Source organism: Marmota flaviventris, chromosome 13 (genome assembly GCF_047511675.1).
Source record: "Marmota flaviventris isolate mMarFla1 chromosome 13, mMarFla1.hap1, whole genome shotgun sequence".
NCBI classification, from domain to species: domain Eukaryota; kingdom Metazoa; phylum Chordata; class Mammalia; order Rodentia; family Sciuridae; genus Marmota; species Marmota flaviventris.
In genome coordinates this window covers 66913684-66930846 of record NC_092510.1, presented here as the reverse complement: position 1 = coordinate 66930846, position 17163 = coordinate 66913684, and the positions used below count along the sequence as shown (strand labels likewise).

Here is a 17163-nt window from a genome sequence, read left to right as displayed (position 1 = left end):
ATCATAAAAGCAGTCATTATTCCTCATCCACACCCCAAGTGCCCTAGAAAAATAACACCTATATAACCGTTAACCAAACCCCTAATGGATTAACCAGATAATATCTAACTTTACGAAAACCAAAGCCATAGGCTCATATATTAGGCCAGGCCATCAGATTTCCTTGACCAAAAGATACAAACACTCTTGCTCTGTGATATTGGCCACTTAAACAAAGATCAAATGACATGCAGCACCCTAACTGCAGTGGCCATTTTGGGCCCTGTACATTCTATACAAGTAGAGCAAAAATCCAAGTATATTAATAGAAGAATAAAAATGTAGCACAGTCACAGAGAAAAGCAGTGTGAAAAAGCTAAACAGTTTCCCAAGAGAAGGAAGAAGTAGCCTTAGCTTCCTGGCTCTCAAATTTCAGTCTTGTAAAAACTATTCTGAACTTGATTTTTCCTGTATTTATATGCCTAGAAAATTGTTATAAAAAATTATTCACCTATTCCTTTTAATTTCTATTCCTTAAACTACCTGAATATAATTCTTTACTCTAAAAACCCAACTAGCCAGGCATGGTCACGCATGCCTGTAAGTGCAGCAATTCAGGAGGCTGAGGCAGAAGGACCCAAGTTCAAGCTTAGCCTTAGCAACTTAGCTAGGCCCTAAGTAATTTAGTGAGACCCTGTCTCAAAATAAAAATGAAAAGGGCTGGGGATGTAGCTCAGTGGTAAAGTGCTCCTGGGTTCAGTACCAAAAAAAGAAAAATAAAAACCTAACTAAAGCCACTGAAATTAAACCAAGAGCTCAGCAAGCAGAGCCCTATTGAAACCTGAAAGGAAACAAAAGATCATCTTTCTTCTTACTCAAGTTAAGGTTTTCATTTAAACGATGGTTAGGAATTTAAGGAGACAGAGAAAATGATTTTTGAAAAAAAGTTGTTATTCAGATACCTTCAGAATTATAATATTTTTTCTCTGGATTGTTTAGATGGGACACATAACCTGGGATCCAACTGATTTGGAGTTTCCAAAGACTGAAAGCTTATCTTTTGAAATAAGATTATAAGTTTAGAATTTTCATTTGTGCAATTTTCTCTCTAGGCCTTTTCTCTGTTCTTGGCTCTGTCCTCTTTTTCCCTTGAAAAAGTGATCCACAGGCAACTTCAGATATGCCTCTTTATTATCATTCAAATACTGTGAAAGAGCCTTACAATGAACCTTAAACAACAGGAGATGGTTTTCCAGGAAGATCTGGTACCTGACTTGTTACAGACTGCTAATTCCAGAGGCTGAGTAACTTAACTCCATAAAGATTTAACAAAATATATGTAAGTTATGTATACTGGTATGTAAATAATGGCAATTCAAACTTTTAAAGTTATTGTATAAAATATACAAACAAGTTAAAAACACAATGACTGCTGGGCACAGTGACACACACCTATAATCTCAGCCATTTGGGAGGCTGAGGGAGGAGGATAGCAAGTTCAAAGCCAGCCTCAGCAACTTAGTGATGCCCTAAGCAACTTAGCAAGTCCCTGTCTATAAATAAAATAGAAAAAGGACTGGTGATGTGACTCAGTGGTTAAGATCCCCTGGGTTCAATCCCTGGTACAATTAAAAAAAAAAAAAAAACACACACACACACACAACAACTGCTACATCACCCTGACTTAGTTGAGTGATTACTATTAAGCAACCACTTTTAGCTCAGAAAACATACCAATACAGGTTGCTAGATAGTCTCGTAAATCATTCCTATAATATTATGATACCAGTTTTAGAGTGGAAGATCAGCTTTAAAACAATTTGTGTTGTCTGGATCTTTCTGATGTATAATTCTTTTACTGTATGAAAAGATGGTCTAACTTAAACTTCTTAAGACACCTCAATTTATCCCAAACGCAGTTAATAAAGTATTAATATTGAATTACATTTGGAAGGATATATCTTAGGAAAAGATGATATAGAAACTGTTAGTTTCAAGTACAAAACTATAATTACTACCATTGATATCACTCTAATAATAGTGATTCCTAGTAACTTAATTATTTCCTTTTGGCAGAGGGGTGGCCAATGGGAGAATGAAACCAAAACAAACATTAAATAAAGGGTTAAAATTTTTCATACACACAGATGGAGATGATGAGAAGAGCTATGACCAAGGGACAGAAATCGGAAGGACAACTCCCTCAAAACACTGAAGAACAACAAAAATAAGCCCATTATTCATTTCTATTAGTTTCAACTACAATAACCACAGAGAATCTAAATATCCAATTGAAGAAATACTTTAAAGGTATCTGAAGACCCTGGTATGTATATTTACATGCTATACAACTTTATTTTCCTCAACCTGTTCATTTAAAGGGGCAAAAAGAGGGCCGGCACTGAAAATTATGCTAAGTGATTTCAAATTCTCTGATCAAATCATAACCAAAACCATATTTAATAGTCCACTTACCATGAAAATCTGCACCCAACTTCTTAGAAGCCATTTAGAACCTGAAAAACAAGGAAATATTTCTTAGGCACATGCTTTAGGGGACTATAAACAAATACAAAAATAAAGACAACAAAAAAGAAACCAAAAGACCAATTTCAGGACTGACATGGTCCTCACATCTCATTCCCAAAGTCCCATAATAGGGCCAACGTGATGGCACATGCCTGTAATGCCAGCAACTCAAGAGGCTGGGGCAGGAGGATCACAAGTTCAAGGCCAGCCTCAGCAACTTAGCAAGGCCCAAAGCAACTTAGAGAGATCCTGTCTCATAAAAAGGGCTGGAAATATGTATATTTCAGTGGCTAAGCACCCCTGGGTTCAATACCTGGTAAAAAAAAAAAAAAGACAATGGCTCTAAAGTCTCATAAAGACACAATGGAGAAAAATAAATGAGTTTTTCAAAGAAAACTTAAATATTTCTTAAATCTACATCTAAAAAAAAAAATCAGAGAAAAGTACACCATTTATATGCTCACTACCAAATGAAAAAATTACTGGGTACATATCTTCCTGCTAAAAATGACTAATATGTAAATACTAAGAAAAAGATCTCACTGTATTCAGCTAAGCAAATACTAATTATTAGTTATAATTTAGACAAATTTTTAAAATGGGGAATAATCTTATGAACCATTTCAACTTTGTATAAAATTCAAAAATAAAAAATGAAGGGGAAATCCCCATAAGATCAAACATTTAGTTCAATATTATTTTTGTACTTTCAGTCTCTTCAAAAATAAGCACAAAACAGGTGTGGGGGTGCATACCTGTAATCCCAGTGGCTTGGGAGGCTGAGACAGGAGGATGGCAAGTTCAAAGCCAGCCTCAGCAATTTAGCAAGGTGTTAAGCAATTCAATGAGACCCTGTCTCTAAATAAAATTCAAAATAGGGCTGGGGATGTGGCTCAGTGGACAAGTGCCCCTGAGTTCAATCCCCAGTACCAAAAAAAAAGAAAAAGAAAAAGCACAGCTGGGCACAGTGACACACAACTATTATCCCAGAAACTCAAGAGGCTGAGGCAGGAGAATTCCAAATTCCAGGCTTACTTCAGCAACTTAGCAAGACCCTAAAAAACAAAGAGAACCTGTCTCAAAGTTTAAAAAAGGGCTAAGGATGTAGAAAAGTAGTAAAGCACCCCTAGATTCAATCCCCAGTACCCAAAACAAACTAAAAAAGACACAAAGTCCTTTCCTGCACATACAAACTAGTATGAGCTCTTCAACCTAAATGTTTATCTCCCTTTATATGATGTTTCTATCTTTTTCTTTTCTTTCTTTCTTTCATTTATTTGGGGAGAAGGGTACTGGGAATGAATCCAGGGGCACTTTACCACTGAGCTACATCCCAAGTTCTTTTTTTATTTTAAGACAGGCTCTCATTAAATTGTTGAGGCTGGCCTAGAACTTATGATCCTCTTGTCTCAGCCTCCTGAGTGGACGCAATTACAGGCACATACTATAACACTCAGCCCATGTTTATATATTTAATTTATCTAAAACATAAGCAAGAAAAATATTAAACAATTACATGAATTTATGGTTATGGTGTCTATTAGCCTGCATCACAGTACATTATAAGATATCATACGGAAAAAGTTATTTTCTACTATAAGTAAAAAAACAAAAAGCACATTGCACCATCTTGTGAAAAGTCATTCAAAATAGAATTAAAGAGTGTGGTAGTGTATCTCAGTGGTAGAATGTATGCTTAGTATTCTCCAGGACCAGAATTGAATCCCCAGCAACAGCAACAACAAAACACACATATACACAAAAATAAAAAAATTAAAATCCACACAGGATTTCTTTTCCAGAAATTGACAAGATGACTTAAATTTACATTAAGAAAGCAAACAAAATAATAAAAAATTTACAGAGAGGCAAAGAAAATAATGAAAAGTTTTAAGATAAGAATAAAGTTGGGGCTGGGGATGTGACTCAAGCGGTAGCGCGCTCGCCTGACATGCATGCGGCCCAGGTTCACTCCTCAGCACCACATACAAACAAAGATGTTGTGTCTGCCGAAAACTAAAAAATAAATATTAAAATTCTCTCTCTCTCAAAAAAAAAAAAGAAAAAAGTTGGGGGCTGGTGTTACGGCTCAGTTGGTAGAATGCTTACCTAGCATGTGTGAGGCACTGGGTTCGATTCTCAGCACCATATATAAGTAAATAAATAAAGGTCAATCAACAACCAAAAAAAATTTTTTTTAAAAGAATAAAGTTGAAAAATTCACCGACTAATTTCAGTACTACCAAGCTACAGTAATTAAAACAATGTAGCAATAGCATAAGGCTATCATATAAATCAATGGAACAAAGGTCAGAAATAGATCCATATAAATATACATAGACACAGCCAACTGATTTTCAACAAAGATGAAATAGCAATTCAAAAAGGAAGGGATAGGGGCTGGGGCTCAGCGGCAGAGCGCTTGCCTGGCACGTGCAAGGCACTGGGTTCGATCCTCAGCACCACATAAAAATAAAAAATAGGGGCTGGGATTGTGGCTCAGCAGTGAAGCGCTCGCCTAGCACAGGCGGGACCCGGGTTCGATCCTCAGCACCACATAAAAATAAAGGCATTGTGTTGTGTCCATCTACACCTAAAGAAATAAATATTTTAAAAAATAAATAAATAAAAGAAAATAAAAAATAAAAGAAAGGGATAGTCTTTTCAACAAATTGTATGCAAAAACTAAGTAAACCTGAGTAAATATCTTGCACCAACAACTAGGGAATGGAGGGAGTATGGTTTATGTGGAAGTTTCTTTTGGTGATGATGATGAAAATGTTTCAAAGTGAGTATAGGATGACTGCACCTCTGCAAATACACTAAAATAGACTTAGTAGATGAATTTTATGGTATATTAATTATATCAATCTTTTTTAAAATTAACCCAAAAGAAATCACTGACCTAAATGCAAAAAAAAATTAAACTATAAAACTTCCTAAAAAAATGACAAAATTCTTATAACTTCAAGTCACTTAAGTGAAATTAACCTATACACAAATACTAACAACAAATTTATTTGTACTTGCCAAAAACTGTAAATAAGCCAAATGTCCTTCTAACCAGTGAAAAGATAAACTGAAGTAATACATGGATAAGATGAAATACTACTTAGTAACAGAAAGCACGGAACCACTGATAAATACACCACCACAAGGTGTAGAATCTCAAATACATCAGGAAAGTAAAATGAAGACAGATGAGAGATAGGGCTGTAGCTAAGGATAGAGTGCTTGCCTAGCATGGGTGAGACCCTGAGTTCAATCCCCATTACCTCAGAAAAAGAAAAAAAAAAAAAAAAAGACTCAAAAGTTTACAAACTGTCAGGTGTGGTAGCACATGCCTGTAATCCAGTAACTTGGGAAGCTAAGATAAGAGGACTGCAAACTCCAGGCCAGCCTTAGCAACCTGGTGAGGCCCTAAGCAACTCAGTGAGACCCTGTCTCAAAATAAAAAATAAAAAGGGCTGGGGATGTAGCTCAGTGGTTAAGCACTCATGGGTTCAATCCCGATACAAACAAACACACACACACACACACACACACACACACACACAAAGTTGAAAAATGCAGATTTGAAATAACATTATTTTAATACTATATAGAAGTATTAAAATACCTGCTGAACTTAGCAGACATAAATAAATCCTAGCTGGGCCTGGTGGCAGATGCCTGTAATCCCAGCAATTTGGGATTGAGGTAAAAGGATTAGAAATTCCAAGCCAGCATAGTGAGACCCTGTCTCAAATTTTCAAAAAAATTTAAAAGGGTTGGGATATAGCTAAGTGGTAGAGATTCAATGCCCAGTTCCACAAAAAGAAAAAAGAGAAAGCCTAAAACAGTTTTCAAAATGCAGTCCTCTATAGTTAGCCAAGCACTGAATTTCTTTTTAGGGTGATAAAAATATTCTAAAATTGACTGTGGTGATGGTTCTAAAAATCTGAGAATGTAGTAAACATTACTGAATGGCACATTTAAATGATGAGCTGTATATAAATTATATCAATACAGCTGTTTTTAAAAAAAAAAAAAAGTCTCAGCCACGCATGGCAGTGTACAACTATAATCCTAATTACTCATGATGTTGAGATAGGAAGACTGCAAATTTGACGCCAACCTGGGCAATTCATAATCCCAGCTACTCAGAAGGCCAAGTTAAGAGAATCACAAGCTCCAGGCCAACCTGAGCAATTTAGCAAGCCTCTGTTTCAAAAAAAATTTTTTTAAAGTCTAGAATTATAACTTGATGGTTGTGTGTGCTTCCCTAGTATGTGTAAGGCCCTGGATTCAATTGCCAATTACACAATATTATTATTACACCTAAGTATTCTTTAGTTTGTATAGTTTACTCAATTTAGAGCCATTTTTTGTGGCACAGTAAATCTAACCCAGGGCTTAATGTATGCTAGACAAGTGTTGTACCACTAAGCTAACACCCCTAATCCTTTTTTTAAAAAAAGGAAAACATAAAGCCAAAATTAACCATAATACATATTCTTTCTTTAAAGTATCTTTTTATTTTTGGACACAATATCTTTATTTTGTTTATTTATTTTTATGTGATGCTGGAGATTGAACCCAGTGCCTCACATGTGCCAGGCAAGTAGCTCTGCCTCTGAGCCATAACCCCAGCCCACTTTTTTTTTTGGTCCTAGGAATTGAACTCAGGGGCACTCAACTACTGAGCCACATTCCCAGCCCTATTTTGCATTTCATTTAGAGACCAGTTCTCACCGAGTTGCTTAATGCCTCAATATATTGCTGAGGCTGGCTTTGAACTCATAATCCTCCTCCCTTAACCTCAGGAGCCGCTGGGACTTTTTATACTAATAAGACTTGAAAAAATTAAGACCTTGATAGCAATTAAGTTATAGCTCTTTTTTTTAATATTTTTTTAGTTATACATAGACACAATATCTTTATTTTGTTTACTTATTCTTATGTGGTGCTGAGGATTGAATCCAGTGCCTCACGTGTGCACAGCAAGCGCTCTACTGCTGAGCCCCAGCCACAGCCCTATAATTCTATCTTTTGCAGCTCAGTCTCACTTCAGTTCAAATAATACAGGAACAAAATATAATAATTTAAAGTTTTAATCTGAAGTTTTATAACAGACATCTAAAAATAAGAAAGTTGGGGAATAGGCAACAAGAAGAGAAATGCAAGGAGAAGAGGGAAAGAGGAAGAGAAACAGTGAAAGAACTGGAGCTAGGTTAAGGAATGGAAAAAGGAAAGGCACACATTACAAGTTTGAGCCAGCCTCAGCAATTTAGCATGTCCCTAAGCAACTTGGTGAAACCCTGTCTCAAAATTTAAAAAAATAAAAAAAGAATTGTGGATGCAGCTTAGTAGTAAGGAACTCCTAGGTTCAATCTATATTATCAAAAAGAAAAAAGAAAAGGTCAAGAGGGCAGGGGAATAAAAATTAAAGGAGGAGTCAGGAAAATGAAAACAAACACTTTGGCAAGGCCTAGGCCCTTCCATAAGAAAAGAAAGCCCAAGGGCAATCATTTTAATGTTCTAATTTTTCTATTTCTTCCTATTCCCATATCATCAAATAACAACAATATGAAATTACACTCTATGAACAACTTCCCAATACAGATGATTCAATATATCAGTAAGCTATCAGGCACACTTCTACAATAATAGTTGCAATCTAGAATTTCTCAAGATACAAATTAACCAAAGAAATTCTCTAATTTATAGAAAAAATGCTTTGAGAACCATCACATTTCAAGTCTGAAAACAAAGTTAACACCCCTACAACTCAAACCAACACACATAAGACAAAAATTACATGTGTAATCACTATTAATAAATATTAGGCTACATTACATTCATTGCAAAAGAACTTTTTTGTTCCTTCTGAGATCTCTATAATGAAGGAAAAACATTCATGTTTCCGAATTAAATGCTGAGTATTCAAGGTAAGTGATATGATCAACCATTTACTATACACAGAGTAATTTTTTTTTTTTTTTTTTTTTTGGTTCTATGGATTGAACTCAACGTTACTCAACCACTGAGTCACATCCCCAGTCCCTTTTATTTTTTTTATTTTAAGACAAGGTCTCACTAAGCTGCTCAAGACCTCGCTAAATTGCTAAGGCTAGCCTCGAACTTGTGATACGATACTCCTGCCTCAGCCACTGGAGTCCACTGGGATTACTGGCATGTACCATCACACCCACCTCAGAGTAACATTTTTTAAATGTCTTTTTTTTTTAATCTTTATTTACTTACTTACTTAATGTGGTGCTGAGAATCAAACCCAGCTCCTCATGCAAGCTAGGCACATGCTCTACCACTGAACCACACCCCAGCCCTTTAAATGTCTTTATTGACAAAGCAAAAAACTGGCAACCATGTTAATCTCCCTATATTTTTTTTATTAGTTGAACATGACAATACAATGATCTTGATATATCATACATTTGAATCAAATGGGGTATAATTTCTCATTTTTCTGAGTGTACAGGTTGCAGAATTATATTGGTTATACTCCCTACATTTTTTTCCTTAATTTTACTAATCCCTGAAACTCAGAACCTGGAAACATTTTCTCCTACCACATGTAAAATAATAATCTCATTATTAGGAAAACATCTGTTTTCATACTGCCTGACATGCAATAAGAGCTCAGCATAAGTTGAACTGAATATAAATTAAAAGAGAATAAACCATTTCACCAAGTACTACTGCTACTACTACACTAGTATACCTATACAAAAAAAAAAAAAAAAACTTAAATTTTTATTTGAACATTGACAGTGTATTAGAACTGTGAATTAAAAGACTGTGGTTGTGTGAAAACTTGAGTTTGTAAGACCTTACATTCAGTTTATACTGATCTGAGAATTAGATACTAATTTCATAATCTACCACTGTCTAGACTACAAACTCTGTTTTGCCAAAGTAAGCCCCCTATTACTGGATGCCCCATGCACATCTGCATATTTGGCTAAAGGTAGAAGGCCATTAAAATAAAGTCCTGATTCATACTGAGATACTGAGGAATACTCAATGACCCCAATAAGCATTTTCTCTTTCTTTCCCCCCGCCCCAATACTGGGGATTGAACCCAGGCCCTCACAGTGCTAGGAAAGAACTATACCACTGAGCTACACACCCAGCATTTTTTGTTTGTTTTCTGGTATTAGGGATTGAACCCAGAGATACTTTACTCCTGCTTATATCCCCAGCCCTTTTTATTTTTGTTTTGAGACAGGGTCTTGCTGAGCTGCTGAGGCTGGCCTCAAACTTGTGATCCTCTTGTCTCAGCCTCCCAAACTCCTAGAATTAAAGGCATGCACCACTATGCCCGACAGCCCTTTTTAATGTATCCTGTGGAAGGTTCTTGCTAAATTGCCCAGGGTGACCTTGCATTTATGATCCTCCTGCCTCACTCTTTAAAACTTACAGCTGTACGCCAACCCATTTGGTTCAGGAAAGTCTTTTTATGCATTAATTTCTTCTTTCAATTCAGGCAGAATACTGCATATTTAGATCTTTTCTGAGTACCACTGTTTTATGGAAAACTACAAAAGAAAATTTGAGTCATTAACCTGCAGAAACAAGATCAGATCCTGACATTTTTGAAAAGTGGGGAATATGTTTATAAGGATATGGAAACAACCCATGTAAACATATTGGTGGGATTATAAATTGAACTTGTCATCTTTCCTTTTTTTTTTTTTAAGAGAGAGAGAGATTAGAGAGAGAGAGAGAATTTTTTTTTAAATATTTATTTTGTAGTTTTCGGCAGACACAACATCTTTGTTTGTATGTGGTGCTGAGGATCGAACCCAGGCCACACACACGCCAGGCGAGCGTGCTACCACTTGAGCCATATCCCCAGCCCCTCATCTTTCCTTTTTTGCTACTTGTTTTCTATATAGAGCACCCATCTATACATCTATCAACTGATCAGGACACACAAACATACTTTGTAATGACAGTGAAAAATAGTAAAATAGGGCAAAGAAACTAAACAAAACAAGTACCTATAAAAGGACTAAAAAACACAATGCAGGTGTGGTGGTACACCCCTATAATCAGAGAGACTCAGAATTTTGACTGAGGCAGGAGGATCACAAATTTAAAGCAGCCTCAGAAAGTGCGAAGCTCTAAGCAACTCAGTGAGACCCTTTCTCTAAATAAAATACAAAATAGGGATGTGGCTCAGTGGTTCAGTGCCCCTAAATTCTATCCACAGTAAAAGAAAGGAAATTAAGAGGAAAAAAAAAGAACAAAGAAAAAAATCAGTGGTTTCTAAACCAGTAAAAATTAGAGCTTAGTTTAAGAGCTCAGAAATTATTAAAATATGAAAATCTGACATAAATTAAAGCTGCTATTTAAAATCTTAAAGTGATAGAACAAAATATGTTTGTGTGTCCTGATCAGTTGATAGATGTATAGATGGTTGCTCTATATAGAAAACAAGTAGCGGGCTGGGGATGTGGCTCAAGCAGTAGCGCGCTCGCCTGGCATGCGTGCGGCCCGGGTTCGATCCTCAGCACCACATACAAAGATGTTGTGTCCGCCAAGAACTAAAAAAAATAAATAAATAATAAAATAAAAAAAAACAAGTAGCAAAAAAGGAAAGATGACAAGGAAAAAGTACCTAGGAAAAAGTATAATCGGATACTCACCTTACACTCCGTACCAAAATAAATTCCAGATGGATCTGAAGTTTAGTAACATTATGCAACTAACCAAATGTACAGATCCTATTTCATACTACATGAAAACTAATGAGCTAAAATAACTTTCTGAGACTTATGCCTTATAGAAAACTCAGAAAATGAAGGTTATTTTTAAAAGTCAAGATGCTGTAATACCCTAAGTTATTAATTATAAGACACACTCGAGACCAAGAGAAGTGCTGGGCACAATGGCACATGCATGTAATCCCAGCTACTTGGGAAGCTGAGACAGGAGGATTGAAAGTTCAGGGATAGCCTAGGCAATTTTAGTGAGACCTTGTCCCAAAACAAAATTCTAAAAAAGGCTGGTGATGTAATTCAGTGGCAGAGTGCTTGCTTTGTATGCTCCAGACTGAGTTCAATGCTCACTACTGGGGAGGTAGGAAGGGGTGGACAATGGATAACAACACATGACACAACCAAAACCAAGAAATCCAACTAGTGACTCAAAAGACCATTTCATATAGTTCATTAAAAACTGATTAAAGCTGAATTGCATCTCACTAAAATTTAAGAAGTGACAAACCATACATACAAAGATAAGGTAAATTATTGACCCATCTAGGTTTGTTAAAAACTACAGTGGGGCTGAGTTGGTGGCTCAGTGGTAGAGTTCTCGTCTTGCATGTGTGAGGCACTGAGTTCAATTCTCAGCACCACATAAAGATAAATAAAAAAATAAAATAAAGGTATTGTGTCCATCTACAACTAAAAAAAACAAAACTACAGTGAAGAATTCTAGCTGGGGCTGGGGCTGGGATTGGGGCTGGGGCTGGGATTGGGGCTGGGGCTGGGATTGGGGCTGGGGCTCAGTGGCAATCCTTAGCACCGCATACAAAAATAAGAAAATAAAATAAAGGCATGCTGTCCATCAACAACTTAAAAGAAAAAAAAAATTCTAGCTAATCCCACAGATTTTCCTTAACTCTGGGAAACTCCTCTTAATCCTTCACTTACCTAGTACAGTGTCTAATCTTTTTAGCAGCACTGGCTTTTCATATCCTAATAATTTCTCTCCTCAAATTTTCTGAAAATTTAAATCAATAATCCTAAAAATAATAATTCTAAGTTAAAATAATTTAGAAATTACATATTATTAATTCTACTATTAGAATAACTAATTCTGGCTAATAAATAATTCAGAAATACAACTAATCCCCTTAAAATGAAAATAATAAGAGTCCCTTGTAGTTATCAAAAAGAAAAGTCTAAAATTATAAAGCCTGTGAGACTAATGAACAGATGAACAGGAAAGTACTGACTAGTTAGTTAGAAGAATGGGAGCTGGGCACAGTGGCACACACCTGCAATCCCAGTGACTGAAGAGGCTGAAACAAAAGGTTCACAAGTTGGAGGCCAGACTCAGCAAATTAGCAAGGCCCTTAGCAACTTATTGAGACTCCATCTCAAAATAAAAATTAAAAATGACTGGGCTGAGGCTGTAGCTCAGTGGCAGAGCCCTTGCCTAGCAGGTGTGAGGCACTGGGTTCATCCTCAGCACCACATGAAAATACACAAATAAAATAAAGGGCATTCTGTCCATTTACAACTACCAACAAAAACAAAAAATGACTGGGACATAGCTCAATGGTAAAGCTCCCCTGGGTTTACTCCCCAGTCCAAAAAAAAAAAGAGAGAGAGAGAGAGAGAATGGGAGTCATGACATAGAATCATTGGCCAATTCGAAATTTCAAGTCAGAATTTTAACCAATTTATTATAATTCAAAGTTTAACATGCTTTCTTCAATGAGACTTAGAGTTTAGAGAGTAAGAGCACAATATTCTCAGGTGGAAATCTAACCACAATCCTATCAGTTTAACTTTTCTAACAGAATAAACACTGTGGGGGGACAATGTTGTTCAGCTGCGCATAGTGGCCGATGCCTGTAACCCCAGCTACTCAGGAGGCTAACACAGGAGGATCACATATTGAAGCCAGTGTGGGCAACTTAGAACCTGTGTCCAAAAAAAAAAATTCAAGAAGTTAATTCAAAAATAACATCTCCTTCAAAATCTTTCAAAAAATCATAACTTATGCCAAAAAGCAAGAAAAACCAAGACATCCCACACAGTTATAGACTTTTGTTCTTGGGCTGGGGATGTGGTTCAAGAGGTAGCGCGCTCACCCGGCATGCATGCAGCCAGGGTTCGATCCTCAGCACCACATACAAAGATGTTGTGTCCACCGAAAACTAAAAAATAAATATTAAAAGAAATTCATTTCTCTCTCTCTCTCTCAAAAAAAAAAAAAAAAAAAAAAAAAGAGACTTTGTTCTAGTCCTGGTTTCCATCAACATGGGATGATTTAGAAGCAGTTAAAACCTCTGAAAGATGTGCTAGGGTCATAACTCTGTTGTAGAGCACTTGATTAGCATATATGAGGCACTGGGTTCAATTCTCAGCAACACATAAAGATAAACAAAATAAAGGTATTGTGTTCATCTCAACTAAAAATATTTTTTAAAACTCTGAAAGGGAAAATTTTTTTCCAAGGAGCCAGATGTGCAATACATGCTGGTAAGCCTAGCTACTTGGTTCACAGGACGCTGAGGCAAAAGGATCACTTGAGCTCAGAGGTTGTAGGCCAGCCTGAAGTAAATTTTAATCTGGCCTCCTTTTCAGAATTAAGGTTCAGATTCATTTTTTTTCTAACTATGGCTTTCAATAGTTTTTACAATCTTACAAAAAAGAGCCGGGTGCACCTGTAATGCCAACAGCTCGGGAGGCTGAGGATCACAAGTTCAAAACCAGCCTCAGCAACTTATCAAGGCCCTAAGCATCTTAGACCCTGTCTCCAAAAAATGGGGGATGGGTGGGGGCAGGGCCAGGAGCTGGGGATGTGGCTCAGTGGTTAAGCAACCCTGGTTTCAATACCTGTATAAATAAATAAAAGATATTGCAAGACCTTTAAGTCTAACTTAGTAAGAACACATAAGCACATGAAATCACTTTGCAGTCCACATCCATTTTGCTTTTTAGAAGAAAATGCTTGATGTTTGATACTACTGATGCTATTTCACTCTACAAGCAACTAATGAAATACTAATTGGTTGATTTTAAAATAAAAAGAGGTCAACTAGCCCAGTGTGGTGGCAGACACCTGTAGTCCCAGCACTCAGCAGGATGAGGCAAAAGGACCCCTAGAGTCCAGGAGTTTCAGACTAGCTTGGGCAACCCAGCAAAACACCTGTCCCTCTATCTTAAAAAATAATTTTAAGGGGCTGGGGCTGGGGCTCAGCGGTAGAGCGCTCACCTTGCATGTGCGAGACCCTGGGTTCGATCCTCAACACCACATAAAAATAAATAAGTGAAATAAAGGTACTGTCCAACTACAACTAAAAAATAAATATTAAAAAAAATAACTATTTTAAAAAAAATTGGGGGGGCTGGGGTTGTGGCTCAGCGGTAGAGCACTTGCCTCGCACGTGAGAGGCCCTGGGTTCGATCCTCAGCACCACATAAACATAAATAAATAAAATATTGTGTTCAACTACAATTTAAAAATAAATTTAAATTAAAAAATAAAAAAAACTAAAGATTAAATATACTTTTCTTTCTCACAGCAGTCTTCCAAACCCAGTGAATTACATTCTTTTGACTGGCCTAGTCACGTGAAATCTGAATGATTTTTTCCTGTAGAAACAAGTTACAGAGCCTTGTTCACCAAATAAGAAACTCAAACTCCTGGGGAACACTGTAAAATACCAGGGGACAAACAATACAAAAACTAAACAACTTCACAGAATGTCAAGGATTTAAAATGAGAATATAAGGGCTAAATAATTCTACAAGAAAGTAAAATATTTTTATGTTAATACAAATACCAGATCTATTTAAGGTTCTATGTTTCCATTTTATCTAAACAAATAAAACAAAAACTAACAAATATACCTTTGAAGTTCATATTTATATAGGGAATTTACTGTCTGTCTTCCACTTTAGTCACTATTAATTAGCACCAGATACGTGGTCCCAGGAGGTCACCCAGAGAGGAAAAGGCTCAGGGTGTATTGGCACATGCCTGTAGTCCCAGTCACTTGGGAGGCTGACAGGAGAATGAAGAGTTCAAAGCCAACTTCAGCAACTGTAAGGCACTAAGCAACTCAATGAGACCCTGACTCTAAATAAAATACAAAATAGGGCTGGGGATGTGGCTCAGTAGTTAAATACCCCCGAGTTCAATCCCCAGAACAAAAAATTTTAAAAAATAGGCACAAAGGTTTGGGGGGTTTTGTTTTTCCCTCTTTTACAGTATTAGGGATTGAACCCAGGAGTGCTCTACTGAATTACATCCCCAAGCCTTTTTAATTTGAAACAGAATCTTCTTAAATGCCCCAGGCTGGCCTCGAACTTGTCATCCTCCTGCCTATATTTCCCAATTAGCTATGATTACAGGAAGCATCATTGCACCCAGCACAAACATTTATTTAGAAAAGCAATTTTTATTCTGGAAAGCAAATAACAGAGCAGTATACACACTCAAAGGAAGAAAGAACTAGTACTCTCCGAGTTAAGATGCACTTTTGAACTGTGGGTTCTTCATTTTAAAAGAAACTTAACACATAGAGAATGAGAAGTGCATAAAGGGTGATGTCAGCCTGGTGAACACAATTCTTTAAATACACAGAGCAGGTCATGGTGGTTTGGTTCTTTCAGGATCACTAAGCTAATGTCATCCAGTCAATAGATAATGTCTGGAATATACCCATATCATAAGTCTCCAGCAATATTTTCACTTGGTTTTATTTAGGTATAAAGAAAATACATTGTGTAAGCTGGCAATAGATATATAAATAAATTAACTAAACTCACAGTACTCTAAGATTCAAGGGTTTTTTAAGAATTTACCTCCGGGGGCTGGGGTTGTGGCTCAGTGGTAGAGCACTTGCCTAGCATGTGTGAGGCAGTGGGTTCGAGTCTCAGCACCACATATAAGCAAATAAATAAATAAAGATTCATGAATAACTAATAAAATATTTAAAAAAAAAAAAAAAATTTACCTCCGGAGGAAAAGGCTTGGGGAATAAAGATGAGGATGCTCATAATGCTTCCCAAATTTAAAATTACATTTTCTTTTCCCTTCCTTGTTAGTCTCCTTTCTACCTATCTTACCTCATAAGGAGAAGAATCATTTGTTTCATTCTCAGGGCTGGGGATAGAGTTCAGTGGTAGAGTGCTTGCCTAGCATGTGAAAGTCCTGGTTCATCACCACTCCCACACACACAAAAAGAAGTTCATTGTGAACATTTCTGGGTGGTAAAATAAAGATGATTTTTTCCTAATTTTTCCACATAATAACAGCTTATTCAGGAAATTAAAACAAAAGCTGATTAAGATAAATAATGCGCCTCAGCTACCTTAAGTTGACTGAATTGGCCAAACTGTGAAAAAATAAATTACTTCAATTATAAACTATAAGTACCTTCTACTTGATCATTCAATATTTATTATAAGAAACTGGGATGCAGCACAGTGGTAGAACCTCCAGCAACATACACGCAAAACACAATTCTAATGTAAGTACCAAATTCTGATTCAAACAAACATCTGACAATTACAGAGAAAGGATGGAAAAAGGGGGCAAGAAATGAATACAAAAGAACAAAAATGGGCTGGCAATATAGCTCAGTGGTAGACCACTTGCCTAGCATTCAGGAGACCTTGAGTTCGATCCCTAGTATCACTGGGGGGGAAAAAAAGAGAGACATACAATGGCACATGCCTGTAATTCCAGCTATTTGGGAGGCTGTCAGGAGGACTGCCAAGTTCAAGGCCAGCCTGGGCAACTTAGTGAAAGCCTGCTTCAAAATTTTAAAAAGTGGGGCTGGGGTTCTAGTTCAGTGGTAAAGCACTTGTCTTGCATGTATAAGGCACTGGGTTTGATTCTCAGCACCACATATAAATAAATTAATTAATAAAATAAAGGTCCACTGACAATTTATTTTTT

The 17163-nt window shown here is 36.6% G+C and overlaps 1 protein-coding gene and 1 long non-coding RNA gene across 4 annotated transcripts in view; both read right to left on the bottom strand.

The window, feature by feature from the left end:
- Ubap1 (ubiquitin associated protein 1) overlaps positions 1–17163 on the bottom strand; it is a 53567-nt gene that overhangs the window by 29148 nt on the left and 7256 nt on the right. For all 3 annotated transcript variants that reach the window (XM_071600711.1, XM_071600712.1, XM_027930892.2), the window contains one exon: positions 2455–2495. In XM_071600711.1, the coding sequence (XP_071456812.1) occupies positions 2455–2488 (34 nt within the window). In that variant the 5' untranslated portion in view covers positions 2489–2495. The remainder of the gene's footprint in view (positions 1–2454; positions 2496–17163) is intronic.
- Positions 12912–13459, bottom strand: LOC139701591 (uncharacterized). The gene is made up of 2 exons (XR_011704129.1): positions 13343–13459; positions 12912–13172 (listed from the first exon to the last, which is right to left on the bottom strand). It is a non-coding gene; the product is annotated as an uncharacterized lncRNA (long non-coding RNA).